The sequence below is a fragment of the Macadamia integrifolia genome, chromosome 2, assembly GCF_013358625.1.
Source record: "Macadamia integrifolia cultivar HAES 741 chromosome 2, SCU_Mint_v3, whole genome shotgun sequence".
Lineage (NCBI taxonomy): Eukaryota > Viridiplantae > Streptophyta > Magnoliopsida > Proteales > Proteaceae > Macadamia > Macadamia integrifolia.
In genome coordinates this window covers 11,299,756-11,312,797 of record NC_056558.1, presented here as the reverse complement: position 1 = coordinate 11,312,797, position 13,042 = coordinate 11,299,756, and the positions used below count along the sequence as shown (strand labels likewise).

General features: G+C 37.3%; 1 protein-coding gene across 4 annotated transcripts; it reads right to left on the bottom strand.

Annotated features, from left to right (window-relative positions):
- Positions 1 to 1,367: 1,367 nt before the first annotated feature.
- On the bottom strand, positions 1,368 to 6,006 carry LOC122094347 (F-box/kelch-repeat protein At1g57790-like). 4 transcript variants are annotated; one of them, XR_006144746.1, is made up of 4 exons: positions 5,614 to 6,006; positions 3,888 to 4,994; positions 2,066 to 2,281; positions 1,368 to 1,951 (listed from the first exon to the last, which is right to left on the bottom strand). XR_006144746.1 is itself a non-coding variant. In XM_042665127.1 (3 exons), the coding sequence occupies exons 1-2, from the start codon at positions 5,649 to 5,651 to the stop codon at positions 3,905 to 3,907; spliced, it is 1,128 nt and encodes a 375-aa protein (XP_042521061.1). In that variant the 5' UTR covers positions 5,652 to 6,006; the 3' UTR covers positions 1,368 to 1,951; positions 3,888 to 3,904. The 4 variants fall into 4 exon arrangements, 1 of the variants encoding a protein (XP_042521061.1); XR_006144744.1 differs by having other exon boundaries at positions 2,066 to 2,286; positions 5,614 to 6,005; XR_006144748.1 differs by having other exon boundaries at positions 1,368 to 1,946; positions 2,066 to 2,286; positions 5,614 to 6,005.
- Positions 6,007 to 13,042: the final 7,036 nt, after the last annotated feature.

Genomic DNA, 13,042 nt, shown 5'->3' with positions numbered 1-13,042 from the left:
TCTTTTCTTATATATAATGAAACCCTAAATCGGTTATGTTGAAACATGGTTGGGATTAGGGTGCGCCGCCATTCTGAGTTCTAGGCATTTCTAGGTCTTTCTATCGACTTCTTTTCATATATATATAATGAAACCCTAAATCGGTTATGTTGAACCATGGTTGGGATTCAATACTTAGGGTGCACCACCATACTGTCTTCTGGGACTTTCTATCGACTTCTTTCCGTATATGTAATGAAATCTCAAAACAATTATATTGGCTATTGTTACATTTCAACAAATGAAATGTTTCTTAATTCAGACCGACATAGAGAAAGAAACAATAAAAAGTATGTTTCGTTTTTCGTTTCCTAAAATTGAATTATTATGTGTAGCAAATGTGGAAATATGCTCTAATTTGTTACCAAGATGGCATGCTTATAAAACATTTTGGTTACCGATTTAATGTTTGACTCAATTGTTCTAAATGAAATAATATATTTAATTTATATATGCTAATTTTGGGAATCATCTATGGCAGTTTTTTTACTTTTAGGAATTAGGGTTTCTTTATATTGCAATGCGTCAAGACACTATATATAAGGCGTGATCTTCTAACGAGGTGCAAGTTAAGGTTTTGTAATTTCTTCAGTAGAATAGTGAAGCTTTGATTTATCGCTCAGCCATGGAAATAGCCCATCTTGGGTGACCACGCAAATCGTGTGTGTGTGTGTGTGTGATTTTTTTTTTTTCTATCACTGTTTTGCTGTGTTGTTGTTTCCTAACATTGGGATTCTGTAAAATCTTTTCTCATCTTAGGGGGGGGAAAAAAAAACTAAGTTTAAAATAGGATTCTCATTGAAGGATGTGTTTCAATTGTAATTTGATAACTATAGGTCATAGTTTATGTTGATTTATATTTATTGAATTCATAGTTTCATTTATAGGATTCAAAATTCTATCCAATAAAAGAAGTTCAATATTTTATTATCAAAGTATTGTGTTGTCTCTATGTCATAGAATTCTTGGGCTTGTAATGAGATTCAAATGACGCTCGTGTTTTAAACTAACACAATCTCATCTTGAATCATTTTAAAGTTTGACAAGCATTGTGATACCTGAATATCAAAGAACACAAGGAAAATACCTAATCCTTGTAAAGATCCAAAAGGCTGTGTTTTTTCTTAAATGGAACAGCCTGAGGGGCTTATAATGTACAAGGCTCTGTTTTTAGTCTCATAAAAAGAATATTGTGGTATTTATAGGTTAAAAACACTACAAGAAATGGGTGCTTTGGCACCTAAAATGTGTAAGCTATGACAATGGTATTTTTTGATCGTTTATAAGCCTTTCTGCAGTGATAAACTTAACGATTTTCTGTACATATATGAACAAACACCAAAGAAAGGCGATAAAAACAAATAGATTTACGTATGACACAAACAAAGATTTAACGAGGTTCACACACCAATGTCGGGTGCTACGTTTTCGGGCGGAAAAGAAAATGATTCACTACATTGAAACAATGTTTACAATGGAGATCTCTCAAGAACACCCGAAATCGCAGCCAGAAACTCTCGCCCAAAAACTCTAAATCGAAAAAAACCATAAATCTCACAACACTTGCTCAATAAAATAATAATACATATATGTACTCCTCCAAGTCGAATCAATCCATCGGGTCATGGTCGGTCGGATCATACTGTAATTATTGTTGATAATATCAGAATTCCCTGGGTTAGTAATACTGGGGCAGCAGACCCTAAAGTATTTGCCACAAGCAGTACCCAGATCAGCGTCGCTCCAAATTTTGACAACAATGCGTAGTACTCCTATCTCTGATTTTCTTATGAAGCGGGAGCCGGTTGTTGATGCTCTAATGAGTCTCTTCGCTGCCACCATGGTTGCTGCAATGACGAAAAGATTGCCAAACCCTACTCTTCAATAGTGGCCGAGAGGTCTCACTCCTATCCTAGAAAAGTGAACAATAAAAATTGTTAAAGAAGATTTATTTGCTTTTCATAAAGAGATTTAAATGAAGAAAAGAAGAGTGCTGTGGTTGGAACTTCTCCACACACACACACACCTGCATGCAACTGATATTCCATAACGGTTTCATCAACTCCAACCCTTATAACCATCTCATCGCCAACCCTCAGAACATGGAAGACATGTCAATGTTCCCAATGGGATTCAATCACTTCCAAGTCAATATGGAAAACTCAATCATTATTGCTATTGTGCTATCTATGATTCTATAGTACAATCCTGCCATCAAAGATGACCTACTTGCCAAAGCCTTCTATCCTGTCAAAAATATGATCATAATCAATGTTGCTACCAAAAAAAAAAAAAGCATCGTTAAATGTACTTTATGTGCATATCCAAAAATATGATTGCAGTACATAACAAAGAAAAAAACATATGTTACAGTAAGTCATTTTTTTTTTCGAATTCCTATTCTGAACTTAAAAATCCAATTTTCACACTGATTTCTCGAAATCCTTCTCACTAAAGATTTTCTATATACCAGTTTCGAGGCTTGATCTTTCAGATCTGATTTATGTTTGCTGTTATAGTTTCAAGCTACTGTTTATCCATAAAATCAGTTCATAATTATTGGTCTGAACTTTCCTTAATTGCTAATCTGAGTTCTGTTTCTAGAATCCTACCCCAACTAGAACTATCCACCAACTTCAGATCCATCCATCAGATTTGATCCAGAATTCCTTCTCCATTAATCTGACATTCGACCAGATTTTTAGCCCATTTCGATTCTTGGATTTCAGTTTCTTTTGAAATCTGGCTTCTAAACGTGTTGCTGCGATTCTGGTTGAAGTCTGAATCCTAATTCCTTAGGCTTCTAGAAACCCATGAAGTGTTTGAGTTGGTTTTGAATTTTTCACTGCACGCAAGATGAAAAGAGCATGTTCAACAATTCCCTCAGATTTAATACTATGAATTCATGATCAGCCCTTCAAGGCCCTGTACTACAGACATAAAGTTTGGGATCTGATAAGGGTATTCAGTTTTAAAGTCTCTGAACATAAGGAATCCTTTCTTTTCTAGCTTACTGAACTCTGATTATCATCAAGTTTCTTAACTACTAAGAGTTTTTTTTTTCTTTGCCTTAAGTTTGCTTACCAATGGGAATCCTCCAATTTTTATAAGGAAGAACATAATCAATTATCAGGTAGAATAAATGAATGAAGAGAAACAAGGAAAGTGTTGGGTTTTTTGTCATGAGTAAAGAATATGTTTTGATTTTATGTTGGCTACCATCGCTGTGCCTTTTATTGAAACCCTTTTTTAAATATAATTTGGGTCTCAATCTATCAGTTAAGGCAGCAACTTTATGCTCTCATTCTGTAGGTCTAAGAGAGATGATGGTAAATGAGTAAGCAGAAGGAACTTCAAAGTGGCTGCATGGATGCTCAGCTTTTAATCTCTTATAACATTAATACACTTAAGGAAACTCTCTCTCTCTCTCTCTCTCTGTATTTGTTTTAAGTATAATAGTAGTTTTAAATTAACCACCATTTTCTTGGTGACTATCAGTGAATTCCTCTGATTCGCCCCACCCACCAACCCACCCAACCCACCTCCCCTCCCCTTTTGGTATTAATTGATCACTTAATTTTTGTTTTATCTCCGTCCCTCAGTTATAAAAACCAGATGGCCATAGAACTGATGAGGAACATGCTTCAATGTTGTTTCACAAAACTGGTTGAACAACACAATGTGGTATCAGTATCAGGAGTCCGGATGATTTTCCCAATTTGCAGGAAACCTTTAGTAAATAACTCTTTACACAAGCACAATTAGAATGTCAGTTTACACAAGCACAATTAGAATGCAATAAAATTTTCCATTTTCAGAAGATAAAATCAATACATGATAAGTCTTACCTAAAACAAGCATAATCTCAGTCGAGCTCTTCGAATAAAGGTTGAGTCACCTTAGGTGGTTGAATCCAAACAGCACTGAAAAGTTTGTCCCTCTTCCAATCAGGGCACTGCATAGTAGGATAATACCTACAGTACTCAAGAGAATAAAAGTAGCACCGATTTCCATATCGACGAAACCTTGGAAGATAGACACTATTCCTTAATATTCTTGGGATTTCAGATTCTGAAAGAGAACATGCTCCGCTGACAAAAAGTGTTTCACCATCCAAGCTCCTTATTTCTATCCATCTCATCTCACTCAAATCCAACTTGAATATAGTTGGCTTGGCAGGATAAAGTATGTGTACAAATAAAAGCTCTCCCTTGCATTCAGCCATATATACAGCTCTCCACTGATATCTCCGACGAATATATTGAATTGGTTGAGGTACAGTAAGGATACTCCATGTATATTCCTTTGGGTCAAAAACCCCTACCATATTAAAACTAAAATTATTCAAACAATAAAATAACCCCCCACAGAAAACTGGAGTACTACCACAAACAGGGAAGTGCAAGTCATTCTGGAAGTTAATGTTTGTCCACTGTGCATCTCCGTAATGCCAAATGCTTATAGAAACATCTGGATTGGTATCTCCAATTGCAAAAACCATGCAGCCAGGTGATGTCGGACCACAAGATAAGGTAACTTCTAGTTCATCAAATTGATAAGGATCAAAATAAGGAAGATCAATTTTTGACTTGGTGAGGGGATTTAGTAAGGAAATCCCATCAATTTTGGACAGCAAAAGCCAACCATCTTTGCTGCAGCAAATCACTGCATTGACTAACTCTGGGATGTGTCTAAAATAAGACTTCCGCTGTGAAGGGTCAAAAAACTCACATAAGCCATCGTCAAGTTGGGGGAACAAAAGCAATGGGGACTGGTTGACCACCCGATGTGAACGATGCAGGGAATGCCAGTTCTTACATACACATGAAAAACGAATGCTGTCTTCCAGGCTGAGACTGGATTCAACGAGCATGAGGAGCTCTGTTGGTAGGTCAGACCATGGCCTTTGCTCTTCTACCAGAATTCTTCTTTTTGCACTCTCTTTTTCTTCCACCCTATACACAGCATTAAGTCAACAACTTTAGAACCTTTTGTACATTACCTCAATATTTAAGAGAAGACAGATTTAAAGTTCCAATTACAGCTCCTAGAAATTCTATATCCCAATACAGAACTTTGAGGTTCAAAACTTAAACTTATTATTCAGATTCTAATATGCTTTATAAAACTAGATAATACTGATTAAATTCAAACAAGACATAATTTTGAATCAGAATGTAAGGCCTAGGTATTATATAATCTAAAGCAATTTTTAAACTATGAGATTAAAATACTGGATGGTTTTCAGAAACCTAAAATGCATTAAAAATCATATTGCTTTAATTTTGAACCTTTTGATTTCCATAACAAATCCCTAGATGAGGAATGTACTGTTACGAACACTATAAGCAAAATTTATGTTCACACATACCATCATACATGTTCCACAAAGAAGTGAAGTGATTTTATAGAATACCGTTACAAAGCCTAAAACCCTCTTTTTTTCTTTTAGTCTCAAAACCCTGATATAAAATTCATCGAATCACAGATAGCAGCAACCGGAACTTCAAATATCAAACAAACTCAATCCTCAAGAAGGGCATGATGCTACCAAAGAGAGGAACCAGAACTCACCGTTTCTGCAACTTTCTAGTCTTCTTACTTCGACCCATTTTAGAAGAACAATCAAATTATTAATCTCTAACTTCAACCCCAAACCCCCGTCCTCCCTTTTGCACAGTTGGAGGAAGCGTATGGCGCAACTGAAAACCTGTGAAGCCTTCGTTTCTAAATGGGTCGAAGGAAGAGCAATTTGAAGCCTTCTCTGAAAACACCTTCTCACGAAACGTTGCCAAGAAAAGGTATGTAATACTCAAGGTGCGATATTTCAAGTAAAGTTTCTTCCTCCTAATGACCCCTTACTTGTTTCGACTTTCAAGTACAGTTTCTTGATTTCTTTCTCCTCTGAGGCTAGAACTTAAGAACTCCCCAGTTTCGATCGATCGATCCCGGTTTTGGAACCCGATTAAAATGAAGATTTTTTTGTGTTTTTGGGGTGGGGTGGGGTGGGGTGGGGCCGTGGGGGTGGGGGTGGGTGTGTGGGGTGCCAAATGAAGATACTATACTTGAAAAAAATGAAGCATCACCTCTTTTGGGTAAATACTTTAATTTGCTATCATTAATGAAAAGCTATAAATAATTAAATACAAGTCATAGTGGCAATGTTCTCTTGGGAGGTTTTAAATACATTCTATTTTTCCTATTGCTAATAGACGAAGGTTTTGAGGGTTTTCACTTCATAGCTTCATAAGCCTCCGACTGTACAAGAAGAGAGGGGGGAGAGAGCTACTTTTGTTGTTTTTCTAAAATGGGTCCAAGAAAGAGGACTAGAAAATTAAAACGTTGAGTTTTAAGTTACTCCCTTTCTCATTCAATTGTGTGTCTATGAATGTTTAATGGGTTTGTGATACGTGAATCGAGTTTTCCCCCAAGCCACGGAGAAAGGGAATTCAAATGTGTGCAAGAGGGCATCAGGAGGGTATTTTTGGAGAACATACTAAAACCCTATAAGGGTTTGTGAACCTTAAGATAGTGTGAAAACCTTTCCAAGCGGTGGCTTCAAATTTTGGTTGCCCATGACCATTCGATTGTGTCACCCAAGGATTAAAGTATCGGTATCGGTCGTTGTATCGGTAGGCCAAAATTAAGATACGTATCGGAGGGTATCGTATCGTATCGGAGATACGCTAAAGATACGTACATAAATGGATAGGAAACACTTTTTTATACACATTTGCATAAAAAAAATAGTTAAAAAAAGTTATATATAACATGTATTATGCATAAACAGTAAATTGAGAGTATCGCACTAAGAATCCAAGGTTTGTAATTGTCCCATAAATGTAAAATCCTTGTTCCCAACCTTGATTTCCACTTTAGTTAGAGAGAAAAATGGTTGGCAGCAACTTTGGAACAAAAACATCTTAAAAAATTATGTTTTTCTAAAAAATTACCCATTTTGGCCATTTTATGACCGTATCAGTACGTATCGGTGTGTATCGGTCGATACATACTGATACGCACCGATACATATCGATACGTATCGATACATATCGAAACGTACATTTCGCTTCAATTTTGAATTTTTCATAGAGTATCGGTGCGTATCGGTGGTGTATCGGTGTGTATCGTAGGATATGTATCGATACATAAGGGTTTTAAAATTTTCATGATACATATCGGTATGTATCGTGCCGATGCCTATCGATACGGATACGTATCGGCCGATACAGCACGATACGCACCGATACTTAAAACCATGTATATAACACACCAGTAACTGAAAATATAGGGGTCAGACACTAATGGTAATGTATTCAATCACTTCATCTTGTATGTACAATCTCCCCTGCTCTGAATGGTATGTGTCTACCGAATTACTTACTTTCTGGTTGAGAATCCCTCGTGATTTGCTAACTTAAAGTGGGCATTATGACTGGTTTATCTATGTTTTCTAGAAAACAAGAACATGAGAAGTAGAAATTGAATCTTATGTTTTATGTGGATGGATTTTGGTAGCAGTAGAGCATATGCAATCTCACATAAATTAGTTTGGTCTTTGGAGCTACAGGGAATCAAATATTTTCTTCCCAAATTGTAGAATTTTTCCTATTGTCATTGGAAAAATATTCCAATGGTCACAGGCTCCATTTAAACGTGGCAACACTATTTATACAGCCTAAGATGGTATTAGGTCAGAAGCATAAGAAGTGTTATAGGGAATAGGGGTTGTTAGATTAAGAAACTAATGAATCCAGCCCAAAAATTATTAGGTGAAAAGACCCACTTGGTATATGAAGCCAATTAAGGTCCCATAGTTAGTTGATGTGGGATTATTCCCAACAGAAACTAAGTGAATTCTTGTTGATCTCTCCACACTAGTGGTGTCTCCCGTTGCGCAACCATTTTTGTGCTGTGCTCCCAAAACATAGAAGAAACAGCAGAGATCTTTTACATTAAGTATAGCTGCAAGCTTCAATTCATTGCTTTGTTTTGATTCACAGCCATGGTCTGCTCTGCAGGATTGTTGCGTTTTATGAGGTGGATTGACAGATGAATTCAGTATTTCTGCATTGATGATTCCTTTTGGGTCACGGAGTGCATCATTATCATTATACTCTTTTTTGTTTAGATGACACACTTGTTTCTTAATTTTACAGAATTTCCTCTCGGGAGACTGTTATAGGCAAAGAATTTGAAAGAAAAATGACTAGGATAGACGCAATCAAGAAATGAATTGAGGGAATAATATAGTGTTTAATGCTTGTGACCAATATTATATACTAATAATTTGATTTTTTTTTTGGCTAACAACTGATATCTAGGCCTTTGGCCTAACTAGTCCTGCGAGTCCACACTGATCCCACAACCGTATGAACCAGGTCATACTGAGGTTGAATGAGAGACATTCAACTTTCTGAAAGTAGTGGTGAGTACTAAACACCCTTGAGTGAACGACCCTAAGGAGGTAAGAGGAGTCGAACTCAGAATCATACACTTCCTGAGATGAAGGTCCCTTGCCAACTTTCGCTACCCCTTGGGGTTTACAATTCGATTTTTTTTGCATTGGAAGATCAAATGGGAGAAAGGAATCAAAGAAGCAATAAAAGCACTTGAAGTACAAACCTCTGGAAGATAATACTCGTCTTTTGGAAGGCTGCTGCTGCAGATACACTAGCACTTGTCTTGCCAGCAGTCCAGCCATATTGGTGGAGAGGTCTTGCATATCAACTTAATTTACAAACTGCCCGATCTTGGACATGTAAGGGAGAGAAAGATTGGATGAGAGTACATGTATGAGAGGTTCTAGTGGTTGTGGATGTATTGTTGGGGGTATGATGTCTTGTATTCCTCACTTGCATAAGTGGGCAAATTCCGTAGGGTTGTTAAGAGGCTGTTTAGAGGCTATGTAGGTATTTCTGTAAATTTTCTTTATAGGGCTTGCTATACATGTGTAGTGACTAGTGAGGGTTATTTCTTTGTAAGCATTCTAAGAGAGGTGTGAAGACGAATGGCTATAACCCTAATCTTCAATGATAGTGGAATGAGATATCATCTCACCGTGGACATAGAGAATCTTGTCGAACCACGTAAATCTTTTGTTCATTGTGTGATTGTTTGTTCATGATTTTATTCTTTCACAGTTGTTCTAGGGTTCCAGTTCTACGTGTATGGTATTAATAGTTATTTTACTTATTTGGAGTATCTTAAAGAACTTAACACCTTTTAATTGGCTCTTGTCTTATTCTCAAATTTTTTTTAAGATAAAGATATGAATTTTTAAAATTAATTTATAAGTGGCATTATTATGCCATGACCAAAATATAATGTTGTCTTGCATATTTTTCAAGCACATTACACAAGTGGCATGAAAAAGGACAAAAAAATTGAGGACTGAGTTTCCCTACACCCACAGTGAATGGGAATTTGTTCACCGCGAGGGATCTAGGGACTCAATGGGGTGGTGAGAGGCGGGGCTTCTAAGCCTTTGATTTGTGTGGTGAATTCAACTCATAGCGAAGGGAACTTTGTCCAAAAATTAAATTTACAAATTATTTCAGTGTGAGGGGTGTCAATGATAAAATCCCGTATTTAAGTTGGGTTTATGAAGAGAGACCATATTTATTTCATTGAGAAAGTTTTCTACATCGATAGAGGAGGGTTCAACCACTAACCTAGGTTCTTAAAATATCCCCTAGGATGAAGGTGGAAATTTCCTCCATGTTGTGTGCAATCCCCTCTCCGACCCATTTGGTTAAGGGATTCTGCTTTGACCGTGGGTGTGGGAAAATTTGGTCCTTCACTTTATTCTTTTCGTCAAGGATTAAAGTATCGGTATCGGTCGTCGTATCGGTCAGTCAAAATTAAGATACGTATCGAAGGGTATCGTATCGTATCGGAGATACACTAAGATACGCTAAAGATACACACATAAATGGATAGGAAACATTTTTTTAAACACTTTTGCATAAATAATTTGTTAAAAAAAGCTATTGATAACATGTATTATGCATAAACACTAAATTGAGGGTATCGTACTAAGAATTCAAGGTCTGTAGTTGTCCCATAAATGTAAAATCTTTGTTCCCAACCTTGATTTCCACTTTAGTTAGAGAGAAATATGGCTGACAGCAACTTTGGAACAAAAACCCTTCAAAAAATCGTTTTTTTCTGAAAAATTACCCATATTGGCCATTATATGACCGTAGCGCCGATACGTATCGATACTCACCGATACGTACTGATCGATACGTACCGATCGATACATACCAATACTCACCGATACGTACCAATACATACCGAAACATACATTTTACCTCAATTTTATATTTTTCATAGAGTCGTATCGAGGCATGTCGTATTGTATCGATGTGTATTAGTGGTGTATTGATGCATATCGGTATGTATTGTAGGATATATATCGATACGAAATGATTTAAAAAATTTAATGTATCGTATCGGTGTGTATCGTATCGGCCGACTAAATTTAAGATACGTATCGGAGGGTATCGTATCGGTATCGGAGATACTTAAAACCATGCTTTTCGTAATATATTAACCAAGTGAGGAACAAAGCTATATTCTTGTGGGTTTAGGGGTGTCAAAATGAGACTGAACTGAATCGAACCAAACTAAACTAGCCTGAAGCAAATTGAGCCACAACTAACTGGATCGGTTTCGGATTGAGGTATTGTGGAATTGGTTTAAAAACAGATGAAATCAAGCCAAAATTGGACATAAACCGATATCAACCGGAAAATCAGAAGCACAAAAAAACTGTTTTTCTCATAATTATTTATATATACATGATAAAACCGAGCTCAAATCAAACCAATTGTGATTGAAACTACACTTATTGATTTGGTTTCGGATTCACCAATTCTCACACTGAAATCATACCAAACGAACACACCCTATGTGAGTTTATCAAGAAACAAGTAAACGTTCCAGTGTTCATTGAATGGGCTGATTGGGTGATTTTAATGGTGGCCAAGGTAACGAAAGCAACAAACCGGGTAAGATCATGACAGCCCAACAAAGAAAATCAAACAAGCATATAAAATATATGACCAATAAAGGATTTGAAGTCCTATACTACGGGTGGAAGGCGTATTCGATGCATAAGATTCCCACATGTGCAAGATCGGGTAAGAACCACAAACAACAAAGGAATCAAATAAGCATAGATGTGATCTGGATTATTTAGAAATAAAAACTAGCTAGTTTTCAGAAGTCCTACCCTACGATTCTTCATTAATCTTGAAACCTAAAAATTCAAAGAAGAAAACAAAATGATAAAAAAGGAAACGGATCAGTGAAGATGGAAGAAATGTTTTGATCGATACTCTATCGGTGGTATCTGAATCGGGTAGGGTAAATGGTCCTAAAAACCAAGGTATCATTCCTCTGAAAGCTAAAATGGTCTGATATGGTTGATCAAGAGATACCTTTCTGTTATCATATATATAGCAAGCCGGATCTTATTTCATGTCCCACGCAATGGATCTTAGTATCGGTATTGTATACATAGCAGTATCATCTTCTTTTTTTTGGCTGACAACGGGTATGGGCCTTTGGCCTGACTAGTCTCCGGGTCAATACTGACCTTACAATCGCATGGATTGAGTCATACCGAGATTGAATGAGAATCATTCAACTTTCACTGAAAGCAGTGAAGATCACTAAACACCCCGTGTGAGTGGCCCCAAGGACGTAAGAAATGTTGAACTCAGAGCCACACGCTTCCTGAGGCAAAGGCCCCTTGCCAACTTGGTTACCCCCTTGGGGTTACATAGCATTATCATCAGAGCTCGATATTCCTACCAAAAAAATAAAATAAAAAAAATCAAAGCTCGATATTGATATCAATAAGGATTGTGTGGATTAGAGGTGCAAGTTTGGCCTTGACGGCCCAAACCCGCCTTGATCCCGAACAAGTACCGACCCAAAAATTTTGGCCTTACGGGCCGGCCCGATCGTAAGGGTTGATGTTTTTTGCCTGCCCAACACGGCCCTAATTTTAGTACCTGAGTTTAGACCTTGGTTTTGGCCCTACTAGGCCCTAGTTTTTGCCCTTGATGTTGACTTTTGATTTTTTGTTTTCTTAGGATGTTCTCCTCTTTGTTTAACATGACAAGGGTTTTGAGATCTTCGGATTGTTTACCTTATTAGGACGATCTCTTTGTTTATCATGACAAATAATTAAAAAAAAAATTGGATCATTTGCTTTCTTAGGATGATCTCATTTTTGTTTACCATAATAGTTGGAGTTAATTATAGTGTTTGAATGTTTGCTTTAGAATGTTCTCCTCATGACAAGTAATTTGTGACTTTGTGTTTTTTTATCTTCTCTTTATTATGAATATTTTTTTTATATTTTAGTTATTTCATATTTTGTAGGGTCAGAGTCAGAGTATACTCGGCCCTTGATGCCAAACCAATGTCAAAGTCAGGGTCAATCAGGGTCAGGGCTAGGGCCAATCAGGGTCACCCTGGCTCGACCCTGAAAAATCAGGGCCAATCAAGGTGGGTAAGGGTTAGGCTGAACCTTGAAGGGTTAGGCCTACGTTGAAGTTTTGCAGCCCTGAGTCAAGGTCAAGCTGGGTCTGGGCCTAGTTAAGGGGACTCAGGGTTGGACTAGAGTTTTAAGAAGTCCGGCCCAACCCTGACTCAACCAGATCTGCAGAAATACTGAATTCAACTGTGGGACCCGACCCGTGCTCTTCAGATGGATGACCTACAAAATCATCTAAAAGAGGTACACATGTGGGATGAGCTCACTAGCTCAGTAAGTGGAAAGATGGACCACACAGCAGTCCACACAACAAATCACAACCATATGCACTATATGCGATGCAATACATTTTTAATCACATCCACCTAAACAACATTACTAAGTCTTTGGTTTAGTGCTACTACAATCACAGTGCGCGTATACTCCGGGTACGAGCCGCGAACTCCATCCCGCGATACGCCCATAGGGCTGTCGGAGAAGGCCCACCGT